The sequence below is a fragment of the Chiloscyllium plagiosum genome, unplaced genomic scaffold (assembly GCF_037043375.1).
Source record: "Chiloscyllium plagiosum isolate Xiang-an unplaced genomic scaffold, Cpla_swu_hap1 HiC_scaffold_1, whole genome shotgun sequence".
Lineage (NCBI taxonomy): Eukaryota > Metazoa > Chordata > Chondrichthyes > Orectolobiformes > Hemiscylliidae > Chiloscyllium > Chiloscyllium plagiosum.
In genome coordinates this window covers 68,336,453-68,351,341 of record NW_028270139.1, presented here as the reverse complement: position 1 = coordinate 68,351,341, position 14,889 = coordinate 68,336,453, and the positions used below count along the sequence as shown (strand labels likewise).

The following is a 14,889-nucleotide window of genomic DNA, read 5'->3' as shown; positions in this document are numbered from 1 at the left end:
TCTGCAGTGCATCTTGTAGACGGTATTCACTGCTGCTGCTGAACTTTGAAGGTGGAGGAAATGACTGCCTGTGGATATTGTGCTAAAAAGCCAAAGATAGTAAGGGATGTGGAATCAAGACAGGTGTATGGAGTTTGGCCACATTTCAGCGAGGATCCTCATTGAATGGTGGAACAGGCTAAATGGCCTACTCCTTTCCTGTATTCCTATAATTGTATTGCTTGGTCCTGAATGGCGTTGAGCTTTTGTACCTTTGTTGAAATTGCATCCATCCAGGCAAGTGTGGAGTATTCCATCACACTCCTGACTTGTGCTTTGTATATAGTGGACAGGCTCCGAGGAGTCAGGAGGTGAGTGACTCTCTGTAGTATTCCTAGCCTCTGACCTGCTCTTGTAGCCTCAGGATTTCTATGGCTAGTCCAGTTCAGTTTCTGGTTAGTGGTAAACTGCCATCAATGTTGCTAGTGAGGTATTCAATGATGGTAATACCATTGAACATCAAGGGGCGATGGTTAGATCACTCTTATTCGAGATGGTCATGCCTGTCATTCCATGTGCAAGGAAGAAGGCAGGAGACTAGTGGTAGGTCAGATGCCTCTTTAAAGAGCTAGCACAGATGTGATAGACCAAATGGCCACCACCTGTGTTGTATCAATCAATCTGCGATTCTGTAAAGAAACAAAAGGTTGTGTTCATCAGAGACAGAAATGGATATATAGCAGCCATCTGAAGATACTAAGGCAATAAAGGAACAAGCCTGCAAAACGTTTATCAACACAGAACAAAGTGGAGGCAGAGGTTATGGACTAGAGTTGTTGAACTCCACATTCAGTTCAGAAGCTTGTACAGAGCCAAAACAAAAGATTTGGTGCTTTTTCCTTGAGTTTGTATTCAGCTTTGCTGGAGCAGACCTTGCTCAGAGACATTGAAGTAGCAGTGAGGTACAGAACTAAAATGACAAGGTACAGGACAACTTGAGGCCTGTTGTTGTGCTCCAACTTTGAATATTATTGGCTACCCATCACTTTACAGAATCAAGTGCAATTCTTGGCACCAGACTTCAGGGAAGATTTCAAAAACCTGGAGAGCATATACTGCAGTTTTACAAGGATGCTAGGGAGTTGTGGCATCATGGTAATGTCACTGAACTCATAGTCCAGAAACTAGACTAATATTCTGGGGATATGGGTTTGAATTGCACCATGGTAGATGGTGGTAATTTCAATAACATCAGGAATCAAAAAGCTGGTTTAGTGTTGATCTTTTAATGACTGACCATTGTTGTAGACACCCATTTGGATCACTTTGTGCTTTAAGGAAGGCAATCTCCCAAGTTTACTTTAATCTGGTCGACATGAGACTCCAGATCCACAGCAATGTTGTTGATTTTAAACTGCCCTTTAGACAATTACGTATGGTGCATCAAAGTTATAACTCTGATATTGCCCTGATGTGAAAAACTATGATGAAAATGTAGAACTTAAATAGCACTTAATAGAGGAAAACTTTCTATGCAGCATCCACTAATGTGTGGCCATTTCAAGGCAAGATCTAAGCTATAAGTCAGCGGTTTCAGGTGAAGGCTATAAGGCCTCGTGCCAATGTCCAGCCATATGTGAAAGAGATTAAGATTAGACATAAAATTTCTCCATTCACATTCATTTCCTTGCCTTGAGAGTCGGAGCTTGGCATTGATTTTAGTCACTAAGTGGCATTGGTTGGAGCACAGTGTAACTGCATGCCACCTTGGTGGCTAATGGTTCATGGAACCTCCATCCCACATTGTCATAATCTAGTATGTTTATGACTCTAATTACCTTTGTAACAAGGGTTCATTTCAGTATACCATGTTTTGTTGAATGTGGACACATACAGCTGAGGATTTTCAACAGAACAACTCAACAAGAGTCTGTACGCCCTTGGTTGGAACAATTCCTGCAGCAGACAAACAGGCTCCATCATCAGGCTTGAAACATCAGCCTCAATTCTCTACCTCATAAAGTGAGCCTGGTCTTGGAAATTACACTAATTCCTGATAATGGGCATAGAGTTTTATATAATGCAAGATATGATCTGAAGTAATTATCGTGCAAGTTCAGTGATTTTAAAACAGCTGTATTTGAAAACATGATCTTATTTTACAGGATACGGTTATTTATGAGCGGCTGTCTGAGAGTTCAAGATACAAGGACATTACTTTGAAGCATTTAGAGCAGTTTGCTACAGAAGGTTTGTATTTTTAAGTGTAAATCTGAGTATTTCTAAGTAATTTTAATTAATAATGTGGAGTTGCCAATTGTTTTCCACTCAAGTGTCAGCATAATCCAAGTGGCAAGAATAAACCAGCACGAAAGATTGCAGAATTTAAAAAGCAAGGGAATTACACCCATAACCATTATTTTTAAGTACTGACCTTACATACGTGTTCAAAAGTCAATTCACTCAAAGCAGATTGAGTGCACAATCCTAGGTAGCCCCTCAGTCAACACAGCTCACTGCATTGCACCCAGATGTTAGCGTGCTCATGACTAGCTTTACTTTACAACCTCACTCATCTCTGTTCTTCACACTTTTGTCACAAGTAAGCACTTCAAATTCAGTTAATTGACCTATCCTTGATACATAAAACCTACAGGCTTTTTGTGCAGTGGTAACATCTCTACGTCTGAGCCAAGAGGTCTGACCTGGCCTGGAGGCATGTCATAACATATCTGAACAAGTTCATAAAAAATAACAAAACAATTAGACATGTCACCAGTATTCAGCTGAAATGCTTGTCTGGCCTTCTCCTTAATCTGCAACAGCTCCACCTTCGAAATCTGTCATCTCTATCACATGGAAGAACAAGATCAGCAATTCTATTGGAATGCCTCCACCTGCAAGGTTCATTCCAATCATACACCATCGTCATTCCTTCCCTGACATTTGGTCAGAATCCTAAAACTCACTCCTTTATGCTGAGTACTTACACAAGCAGCAGCTTAAAAAGGCATATTCTCAAGGTTGACTACAGATGAATGATAAATGCTGATAAGTGGTGTACATATCATGAGCAAGCTTATCAAAAAAAATCGAGTCCAGACTTTTAATTTTGTTAATCTCGAGGCCCTTTTTTCCAAATTTTCCATCAGTCATTAGTTGGAAATGGTAATCCTGAAACCATTGAATGGTTTAAATTTGTGCCATTAAATTTAAGTGAAAACTTGGATGCAACTCTAACTCAGCCTGAGTGAGACCATTTTCAATGCTGGATACATTGGACTGATTATGCCCCCAGCAGAAACTCCACGCCAATATGCTGAACAATGACATGGTGGCTCAGTGGTTAGCAGTGCCAGGGACCCAGGTTTGATTACACCTTCAGACAACTGTCTGTGTGGAGTTCACACATCTTTCCCCCCCACCCCTCCGTGTCTGCGTAGGTTTCCTCTGCATTCTCTGGTTTGCTCCCACAGTCCAAAGATGTGTAGTTTAGGTGGATTGGCCATGCTAAATTGCCTATTGTGTACAGAGTTGTGTAGGCTAGGAAGAAATGAAGGGTTATAGGGTCTAGGTGGGATGCTGTTCAGTGGGTCAGTGTGGTCTCAATAGGCTAAATGGCTTGCTTTCACACTAGGGACTCTATAATCCTATGATAAATGTAATTTTTTTTAAATTTTGAAGGTATCTATTTTATTTCAGTGCCCCCTCTTCTGTTTTTCTGGCCTTCATAATAAATGCATATGTAATATAGCATTTATTGTTCATGCAACAGTATTTTGGAGTATAAAGGCCTAAATAGGATATGAAACAAAGTGGAGTAAGACTGACTCCTCCAGAGGATCTGACATGCACCAGAGAACAGAGCGGTCAGATCCTAACTCTGGATTCTAGCTGCATTCACATGAAAGTTACAATTATACTGTGTGTAATTAGACCTTCGGTTTTCAATGATAATACTAATTGTAGGACCTGAAACATTTAGTATTATGACCAGAAATATAGAATTTGTATTGGAAAGCATTCCACATGCACAACACCGTGACCCAGTTCTACTGTAAAATGTGAATCGGTATCTTAATTGTGATGCATGGTTCAAGTATATTAATAGCTGAATTGTAACCATTTGTTCCACCGCATAAAAGCCACAGCTAATTTGCTCTCAGATCTTCAAGCAACTGTTGAAAAGATTCATTAAAGTAAGACTCCAAGAGAACTGCAAACAGATTAAATAACTGTGCTGTTGCTGTTTCATGTCCGAGCAGAAGTGTTTTAGCTTTAATAATAACTAATACTGTGAATTACTAATTATGAAATGCAATTTACAGGAATTAAGTATTGGAGTTAAAGTGATTATTTTGCACAGAGAAAACATTAAAACATAGTATGCATTACTTCAAACAAGTTGTTGCTTCTAGAAGCAGAAGAATATTGGATTATCAAAATAAGGGTTTATTAACATTAAGCCAGGTGTAATTGGCCTGTGCATTTATGAATAAAATCATCTACAGACTAAATAATTGATAAGATGGCTAATATTCAAATTATTGTTCTCTGTCACCTGTACATTAGCATCAATAATGCAAAATTTTAAATGTAATGGTAACTCAAAACAATTTAAACCTTGTAAATGTTGATGAGACCTTTTTAGCCCATGTTCTGTTTGCCTGAAACTCCTGGGCCATGTTGATGGTCCTTAGGTTTGCCCCTGCCCCTTTCCCACATGGCAGAGTAATGGGTTGGTTGTCTTTAAGGAGTCCTGAGCTATCTGTCACTATATAAATAAGGCACAGCTTCCTAGGCAACTAACAATACCAGTAGAAATAAACCTGTTTTTGTCTTACAGCATTGAAAATGTTTGCCCATATCTTATATGTTGAATCTTTGGAAAATTTATTTTGGGGGTGAGGAAGGGATTTGTGGAAGTTTTAAGCATTCTTCACAATGATGGTGGAGATGTCTTACATCACTGATGCACCTTTTAATGCATTCACAATACAAAGATGCAGTTAGGGAGCTGGGTGTTCTTGCTGATTATTTGATTTGTTACTTTATTGGAAGAGCTTTGGGCAATATCAAATAAAGATGGGGCCAACCCAATCTACAAATTGACATTGTAAGATCTGCAAATCTTGTGAACTGCTCTACCTTCAGCAAGTTTGCTTGTCCAAGGAAGCTCTGTTTCATTACTCTTTACCTCTCCTTGGGGTTGATGTACTTTGAGGGCTAAGTTGTCTTCATTTTGTTGATCAGTCCACCTTACCTTGACTTGGTAGCTTTTCCTGGAGCCCTAGCAACATTACTAGGTAAGGGCATACATCTGTCCAGGGATGTACAGTCAGGTGAATTAGTCAAGGTAAATGCAAGGCTGTGGGGATTGGATCGAGGGCTACGTCTGGGTGGATGCTCTTCACAGGGTCGATATAGATTCAGGCTGAATGGCCTCTTTCTGCACTATAGGAATTCTATGATTCTGTGATTGTTATCGTTTTGCATTTGGTCAAGAACAAAAGGCTGATTTGAAATCAGTCAGTCAGTCTTATCTTGTCTGACACTAATGCTACTTTTACTGTGTCTAAGATGCCCATAATTTCACCAAATTACAGCTCTCAATGGGAACCGATCAAACTGCCTTAAGATCTTGCAGTGTGAAGATAGGTCAGAAATTAACTTTGCTTATCTAGTGGCATGTGAGATAACAGACTTGTTTATTCATGCTATAGTCTCATCTATATGCTTGCATTTTTTTTATCCGGTTCTGCCTATTAGCATGCTGCTCCTCGGATGCTGCCTGAATTGCTGTGTTCTTCCAGCACCACTAATCCAGAATCTGGTTTCCAGCATCGGCAGTCATTGTTTTTACCTAATGGACTGAAGGCCCATAATGTTTCTTATAGTGCCTGCTCATTACTAAAAGCCAACATTAGTCCAACTGAATGGTGTCGCCAAGCCTGAGAAGAGATATTGTTGCCATGTGATGCAATTAACTTCATAGCAAACAGATTTTTGCTTAAAATCATTTATTTAAATGCAACTAGGCAGTAGAATAAAAAACAAATAGGAAAGCTTGGTGAAAAAAGTAACTATTTCTGAAGACTTCATAGAGAAGAATGTTTTATCAATACCCAAATTTCGACATTAAAACAGACTTTCAATTTCCACAGTCTCCTAAACAATTGTTTGTTGACAGCCTTTCTTTGCATTTCATTGCTTTGAATTGTTTTGGTTGAATTGTAATACACTGAATGTTACCATTTCAGGTTTGAGAACCTTGTGTTTTACTGTTGCTGAGATTTCAGAGACCATGTACCAAGATTGGTTGGAAGTATATCAACGTGCTTCTACTGCACTGCAGAACAGGTCACTGAAGCTTGAAGAGAGTTATGAACTGATTGAAAAAGTAAGTGTTTCTGATACCTCCTGTTTTGACCCAATTATGAAGAAACTTTTCTTTTTAGCTAATAAGACAATCACTAGCAAAGAGTATTTGCATTATAGTATTATAGTTGGGGACTAATAACACATTATCAGATTTCATTCAGTGCAAAACTAATTGTTTCAATACAGACAGTACTGTAAAAAGTCAGTGCACGAGTTATACAACAAAGTTCAAGCTTTGAACATGCTTTATTTATAACATTTTCATTAAAAATATAAATCCTTCAAGTTCTGCTCATGAACTAAAGCTCCTGTATTAATTGTAGTTTGTCCTGCACTTGCATTAAATTCTGATCTGTAGAAAGTAATGTTTTTGGCAATCCATATCGTTGTGGGCCAAATCACTGAAAAGATCCTCCATGTATCAGTTTTTATCTTTCACAAATGATAAACTGAATACTGCGCTGGGGAGAACATGGTTACAGTTCAATCAAGTAGATGTTAGGATATTATTTATAACTTCCTTACACAGACTTCATTGATTTTTTTAAGAATCTACAACTGTATCCCAGGAGGTCACTGAGGTGTTTCTCAGATTGATGCTATGCATCTAATCAAACAGCTGTTCAGGAATACTCTCCCATGTTTACCATGGGACTATCCCATTACTGCAGTGGACACCCTCATATTAATAACATGGTTTGGCCTGTTGACCAGCTAGCTTTCATAACTAAGTTCAGAATGATCAACTGGCACCAAAAAAAGCTAATACCGGGCAGGATGTTGTACTACAGGCATGACTACTATATTTGGATAGGTAAAAACAAGAACTGCAGATGCTGGAAACCAGAGTCTGGATTAGAATGGTGCTGGTAAAGCACAGCCAGTCAGGCAGCATCCGAGGAGCAGGAATATCGACGTTTCGGGCAAAATCCCTTCGTCAGGAATAGAGGCAGAGTGCCTGCAGAGTAGAGAGATAAATGAGGTGGGGGTGGGGAGAAAGTAGCATAGAGTACAATAGGTGAGTGGGGATGGAGGTGATAGGTCAGAGAGGAAGGTGGAGACAATAGGTGGAAAGGAAGGTAGGCAGGTAGGACAGGTCATAAGGGCGGTGCTGAGCTGGAAGGTTGGAGCTGGGGTGAGGTGGGGGAAGAGGAATTTAGGAAACTGGTGAAATCCACATTGATGCCATGGGGTTGAAGTGTTCTGAGGCAGAAGATGAGACGTTCTTCCTCCAGGCGTAGGGTGGTGAGGGAGCAGTGGTGGAGGAGGCCCAGGACCTGCATGTCCTCGGCAGAGTGGGAAGGGGAGTTGAAATGTTGGGCCACAGGGCGGTGTGGTTGATTGGTGCAGGTGTCCCGGAGATGTTCCCTAAAGCGCTCTGCTAGGAGGCGTCCAATCTCCCAAATGTAGAGGAGACCACATCGGGAGCAACTGATACAATGAATGATGTTGGTGGATGTGCAGGTAAAACTTTGATGGATGTGGAAGGCTCCTTTGGGGCCTTGATGGAGGTGAGGGAGGAGGTGTGGGCGCAGGCTATCTTTGGATAGGCTAGTTCAGCTTCAGTTTGATGTCTAACATTCTTCAGGATTTACATTTGTTTACTTTCTGATTTCAGAGGGTAAAAAATAGCAATATACCTGAATTAGCAATATATTACTGAGTGCAGGAATGGAAAAGATTGAAATCTTTCCCGTTACTGGTATATTGTAGTTTTCAAAAATCAGGACTATTGCACATTAATCGTCTCAACGAATTACTTACAAATGGTCTTTCTATATTATGATAACTAAATATTGTATAAAGTTGATAGTTGTGGAGAACTTCAAAGACATCTGTATTGACATTTTTTGCACACTAGTGACTGAATTGTCAGCACAAAGCAATCCTGCTGCCAAGATTGTGAGCTACGTTTCAATCCTAATGCGCAACAATGTGTGCATTTCTATCTATGGATGAACATTTAGTTTGTCAAAGAATCCTGCTGAGAAATATTGTGGAGAATATTGGAAATTATTTTAAGACCCTCAGAATGTACTGTAAGAGACCAGAGTGAGAATCGATATTCAATACACAGCACCATGACAGCTCACCAAATAATTTGAAGTGGTTTCTGATGAGCCTGTAAGATGTCATGCATTATTGCAACCTTTCAGATTCTGAGCACCTCTCTGTAAATTTGGATGCTGAGAGAATCACTGTAATTTGTACCACCTTCTCATTTCTCTGGTTGTGATGGGCTTTAACGCATTTGTCAGTGTACATCCTGCACTGATCTGATGTGACAGTTCTATTTGCAAAAGCCAACATTCATTTTCCACTTTGATGCTCAAGAGCCATGCTTTGAAATTGCATTGCTCATCATTGTGGGAAGCAAGGGCCAAGTTTGTGTTGTGTTTGCTGTTATTACTCCACTAAAGCAAGTTACAGTTTCTGGAGTTTGGACGTGTAGGATAAAGTGAAATTTCAAACTTTGCTGTCTGAAGGTTTGCCATAATCCACACGGACTGTAACCTCACTTGCAATCAGAAGCTAACATTGACCTCCATTGTTAATCTAATTCTAAAAACCCTGCAAAAAAGTTAAACCTTGTTGAATGAGCACTTTTACCTAAGAGACCTAGCCAATATTTACCCCGCAATCAATTTCACTGAAACCAATTATCTGGTCATTATCTCTCTGTTGTATGCAGAACCTTGCTCTGCACAAATTGAGTGTTGCTGATATCAGGGTGAATAACACATTTTAAGCCCACACTACCCAGCATCCACTCGGCAGTTCTACCACACACAGCCTCCTAACTGGCTGCCTGTGGACTTGGCTTCCAATTAGGAACTACAGACATAAAGCTCTGACTCCTCAGCAGCACCCACAGAAGAGGAACGCAGGATCCCTAGGGACATTGGAGATTAAAATCAAATCATGGAAAATAATGTCAGCATTGTAATGCCCCCAGTCAGCAGCTCCCTCTTAGCTCCACTATCTGTCTCAATCTGAATGCAGCTGGGAGGGAGCATGGGTGGTTGATCCACCATTGACCAAATGACGACAGCATTGACAAGTAACAGCAAGCAGGTCTTGAATTATGGTAATTCCCTGCCACATCCATGGAGTGAATTGACCCAGTAATTGGGATCACAGTGAAGAGCTGATCCAAACTGGCACTGCCCACTCACCCCTCCAAACTGTAGGTCATCCTAAAATCAGGCTTGGGGAATATGCCAGTAAAATCCTGGTCAGTCATGCTCCACATTTTGGTGTTTTATTTACGTTAGATTTCTTACAGTATGGAAGCAGGCCCTTCGGCCCAACCAGTCCACACTGACCCACCCAGACCCACCTCCCTCTGAAGAATATCCCACCCAGACCCACCTCCCTCTGACTATTGTACCTAACACTATAGGCAATTTAGCATGGCAATTCACCTGACCTGCACATCTTTGGATTGGGGGAGGAAACTGGAGCACCCAGGAGAAACCCACGCGGACACTGGGAGAATGTGCAAACTCCACACACACAGTTGTCCAAGGTTGGAATTGAACCTGGGACCCTGGTGCTGTGAGGCAGCAGTGCTAACCACTGAGCCACTGTGCCACCCATGGCTGTTACTGGCTGTTCTTTAAAATGGTGTGTAACTTTGTTGAAAATGCTGGGCTTCGATATTTGAAAATGTTAATAATACTGTATATGGGATGGAACTAATCATCTTGGTCAATCAAGGTAACAGCATCAACATGAGGTTTTGGAAAGTATTCATCATACACCGCACTCCAATTATCTAATGAAGAATACATTGTATACCACAGGGAGAGGCACTCCTGATACAAAATATTGCATCATCCAAATTACAATGACCAATCTCATGAGCAGTGAGTAATTACGGAAAATAGAAGCACTTGGTATATAGGATTGCATGTTGACATGGATAAAAAAATTAGCTGGCTAACAGGAAGCAGAGTGAAAGTGTAACTGGGTCTTTTTCTGGTGATGTACCACACGGATCAGTGCTGGGACCTCAATGTGTGCGGTTTATATAAATACTTTTTATCCCTACATGGAAAGCTATGGCTTCCAAATTTGCTAGTAACAATAAGATATGTAGAAATGTAAGTCTTGAACAGGACAGAAGGAGACTATAAAAAGTTGCATGTGTAGGCAAAAATCCGGCAAATGAAGTCCATTTTGGCAGGAAGAATAAATAAAAATTATCTGAGAGATTATCTAAGTAAGGGATTGCAAAATTCTTGAGATACAAAGGAATCTGAGTTTTGTCATGTCTGAATTGCAAAGTCCAGTATGCAGTTACAGCAAGTAAATGGAAAGCTAGTGGATGTTATAACTTATTGTGAGGAGAGTGAAAAACAAAAGTAGGATGTTTATCTTTCAGCTATAAAGACCACTCGTGAGACCATGCCAATATAACTATTGGGCGTATAGTATTGGTTGGCTTCTTTAGGAAGGACCTAAATACATTGGAAATAGTTCAGTAAAGGTTAACCAGACTAATACTTGGAATGGGTGAATTGTCCTTCGAGGAAAAGTTGATACTTTTATTCACTGGAGTTCAAAAGAGAAAGAAGTGACTTGGTGGAAAGATGTAAGATTTAATGAGTCTTGATAGGGTAGGTCTGGAAAGATTGTTTTCTCTTCAGCAAGAATCTAGACCGAGGAATCACAAAATAGAAGTTTAAAACAGAGATGAGGTTAGTTTTTTTTTTCAGAGGATGGTGAGTCCTTTGGAACCCTTCTTGAAATAGAAGCTAAGACTGAATATTTATAAAGCAGAGGTGCAGAGATTTCTAGGAAACTAGATGACCTCTAGTCATCAGAGGTAGGTGGAAATGTGAATTTGAGGTTACAAACAGGTCAGCCATCCAGCTCCTTGATCGATTGTTCATATTAAGGTACAGATCTAATAATTTGCACGTCGTTTATGGTCCTTACATTGATTTGGATATAATAGTTGTACTCTATTGTGTTCTAATGGACACACAATATAAAAAGATGAAGCTTGTCATTCAAATGACGATATAGTTTTCTTCATAAAATTATTGGAACTGGATTTCATGAATGGGTATTTCCCCTCCACATTATATTGCAGATATATCTAGTTTGACTGTAGCTAGCAACTTAAAAATAGAACATGTAATCAGTGTTGATTAAGATTTTGTTTTATGGAATGTAAAAATAATCCAAGTATTTAGGACGATACTTCATATCTGTTTTGAGGATTTTGGAATGATTTCATCCTCTGCTTTAAAAAAAAAAGTCAATTCCGTGTTTTTATACTTCAATTGATTACTATTAAAATTACACTTAGAGTGATTGGCCAGGTCACCAGAAGATGGCAGGCTTCAACATAGAAAATAAAGTTAATTATGCTGAGTTTTCCCATATTTTTGGCTGAATATTTTTCTTCATGAGAGTCTAGGCAAATTGTGTCCATGGTCCTTTAAGAAATCTTCCATTCTTCAGTTCACTAATTGTACAACCAGCCTCTGCAGCACCCAGTTCATAGAATTGTGCAGCAGGAATTGCAGAAGTGCTTGCCTCAGCCAGGATTTTTTCAAGTTCACACCATTGATGCCATATTTAAACCCCAGCTCCACAGCGCTTCAGGTACTGCAAGTTATTAGCTGCCCTTTATGTTGTCCTTCTACACTCCAGAGAAATGGTCCAGAAAAGTAAGTTAACTCCTCATTTTGCTGACAAGGGCCAGGATGTGGATGGGGCGGTTGAAAGAAAGGCACTGCCTTTTCCAACTGAATGGCCGAGGAACCACAGCATCAGATACACCCAGCCTAGACGGAGACAGCACCCTACATCAGTACAGTGACCTGTGTTGGAAAAAAAAACAGCAGTGCAAGAAGAAGGTAAATTATCCCATGTGCACCACAAGGATAAGCGTAAATAATTTTTCTGGGCTATCTCACACTCAGGGCCACCTCAACTAAATCTACTGCTGTACACACGCCTCACCAAGACTCATGGATGAGGCAGACAAATAAGACCTACAGACCAACCCAGGCAGAAGCTTCCAGTGGCATTCCCATGGTGCAAATGAGGATAGAAGTGGTATTCTTGGATATTCTAATTCCCAATCAGACTTAACGAAGGACACACCATTTAATTATGGACCCTCAATACAAGTGAGCAGGTAGTGTTTGTGACAAAAGCCCATCAGCAAATACTGGGAAGTACTCCTAATATTTCAACTCCTCCCCTATCTATTTCATCTCAACCAGGTGCCTTTTGATGTCATCAGCCATGACGCCATGCTTATACTGTGAAATCCTGCTAACTACACCAGAAATGTAATGTGAGATTTGAACACCTGGACATCCCAGAGATCATGAAGCACAGATATGTTATTCCACTAGCATCAGGTTATTACAAACGACAATGGAACTATTTAGTATATGTAAATAGAACAAAGCATGTGTGTTACACTGCGTTGAGGAATCTTGCATCCATCTCTTCCCCCTTCCCATCAGCCTTTCTTCCACCAAAGATACTTGCCCCCCACCCCCCTCCACCCCGCACCACCACCACCAGCGAGAGTCCATTTGACTGCTGCAGCTGCCATGCCTCAATATTGCCACCTTCTGATGGAGGTTATGATGAGCTGCTCAGCTGTCTTATTCAGTGCCCTGTGTCACCATCGACACCTGTTACTTGAGGTCCTGTTATACTGCTCCCTGCTTGAAATTTGCTGTCCTAGAAACCACACATACACACAATGACCATACGCAAAGCAGTTGAGTGATTAGCGGGTTCAGTTGTGCCGTGATGGTTGGAATATTTGTTTAAGTCCACACATTAATGGCAGCATTCTCTTTTTGCACCACTGATCTGGTTTAGGGGTGATGTCAGCATTTGTGTAAGGGCACTTTCTCGGCCTGTTATCTACACAGATGCCTTCCAAGGTATCTAGGCTGTGTGGCAATCACCCACGATCCAGATCAGACCGGGCACCAGAAAGCGTACATCTGGCAACACTTTGTTCAGTTCCTGCCTCCTGCCACATGCTACCTGCACTGTTTCCGGGGCAAGGATAGACCTCCCTGTATCTGATGCATCCTCTGATCCACAACACGCAGGTCACTCCAGGATTACACATCGCTGTCTGACTCCACTTTACTTAAATCATCACGCACCGACACCTCAGATTCTACAGCATCACTGAGTGAGTTGCTTGACCCCACATCACACACCAGGTTTCAAGCAGTTCCCCTCAATGAACTGTTTTCTGAAGCTGACCTCCAGCAGCAATGTAGCTGGTTCAACAATTTAAGATCTTCAGCTGCTGGATTACTCTAAGTTTGAGTCTACCACATTCTGTATTTTATGTCAATACCTTATGTTCAGATTTCAGAGAAATAGTCTTCTGATGAATGCAAGGTCAGCCCTGTCAGCCTTGCTATCAGTCATGGTCTCCCATCTCAGTTCTTCTGTCTTTGCTTTCTAAGATACCATCTCAAACACCTTGCTTAGTATCACATGATGCTCAGCAATCCATTAATTGACCTTGGCTATCTCCATCAGGGGATATCAGGAGCCCAGCGTGATGGTCCTCAAAAAGGACAAGGTCTCATTCAAAGAGAGAGTGCAGTGAATAACCAGTGGATAAGTCTGGAGTGCTATTGTAAACATAAGCTCTCGATGGTACTCAGGCCACTTGTGTTTACTGTCAAGAGGCAAAGTGTGTAGACAGTCTTGCAGACTATGGTTGGCACTGTGTTATCCAGACAGGGAAGAGTGTGGCTCTGGACAGTGCCATTGGTCTCACTAAACTCTTGAAGGTGTTGTTATCAAAGCTACCCTTGCTGACCCCGATCACAGTGAATATGGTATGAAATGGACAAAGCAATCATGTGCAAACACTTCGGCTATAGTTAAGGCCTTTCAATTATTGGTGGGAAAGGCCTGTGTAAATGTGGTGAAGGCAGGTAGTATGGTGGCTCCGTGGTTAGCATTGCTGCCTCACGGTGTCAGGGACCCAGGTTTGATTCCAATCTCTGGCGACTGTCTGTGTGCAGTTTGCATATTCTCCTTGTGTCTGCATAGGTTTCCTCCGGGTGCTCCGGCTTCCTCCCACAGTACAAAGATATGTAGGTTAGGTGAATTGGCGATGCTAAATTGCCCATAGTGCCCAGGGAAATGTAGATTAGGGTGCATTAGTAGGGGATTGTAGAGTAGCAGGGTAGGGAAGTGGGTCTGGGTGGGTTACTCCTCAGAGAGTCGGTGTGGACTTCTTGTGCCGAAAGGCCTGTTTCCACACTGTAGGGATTCCATGATTCTATGATATCTATGATTTTGAGAATGTTCTCAATCCTGATAACTGCTCACATGCTTCAAATTCCTTTCTCTGCTTTTGTTCATCAATCCACTAATGACAGGTCATCTTTGACTTTTACACGTGCCCAGTTTGTTGAAGCACATGCAGTGTGTTTGCCATGTAGGTTGGTGGCACATGCTGCGTGTATGACATTGACATAGCACAGTGTCGCACAACAATACGCTTGTCCC

The 14,889-nt window shown here is 41.1% G+C and overlaps 1 protein-coding gene across 2 annotated transcripts in view; it reads left to right on the top strand.

Annotated features, from left to right (window-relative positions):
• Positions 1-14,889, top strand: part of atp8a1 (ATPase phospholipid transporting 8A1) — a 360,724-nt gene that overhangs the window by 214,047 nt on the left and 131,788 nt on the right. For both annotated transcript variants that reach the window (XM_043691994.2, XM_043691984.2), the window contains exons 20-21: positions 2,145-2,229; positions 6,240-6,379. In XM_043691994.2, the coding sequence (XP_043547929.1) occupies positions 2,145-2,229; positions 6,240-6,379 (225 nt within the window). The remainder of the gene's footprint in view (positions 1-2,144; positions 2,230-6,239; positions 6,380-14,889) is intronic.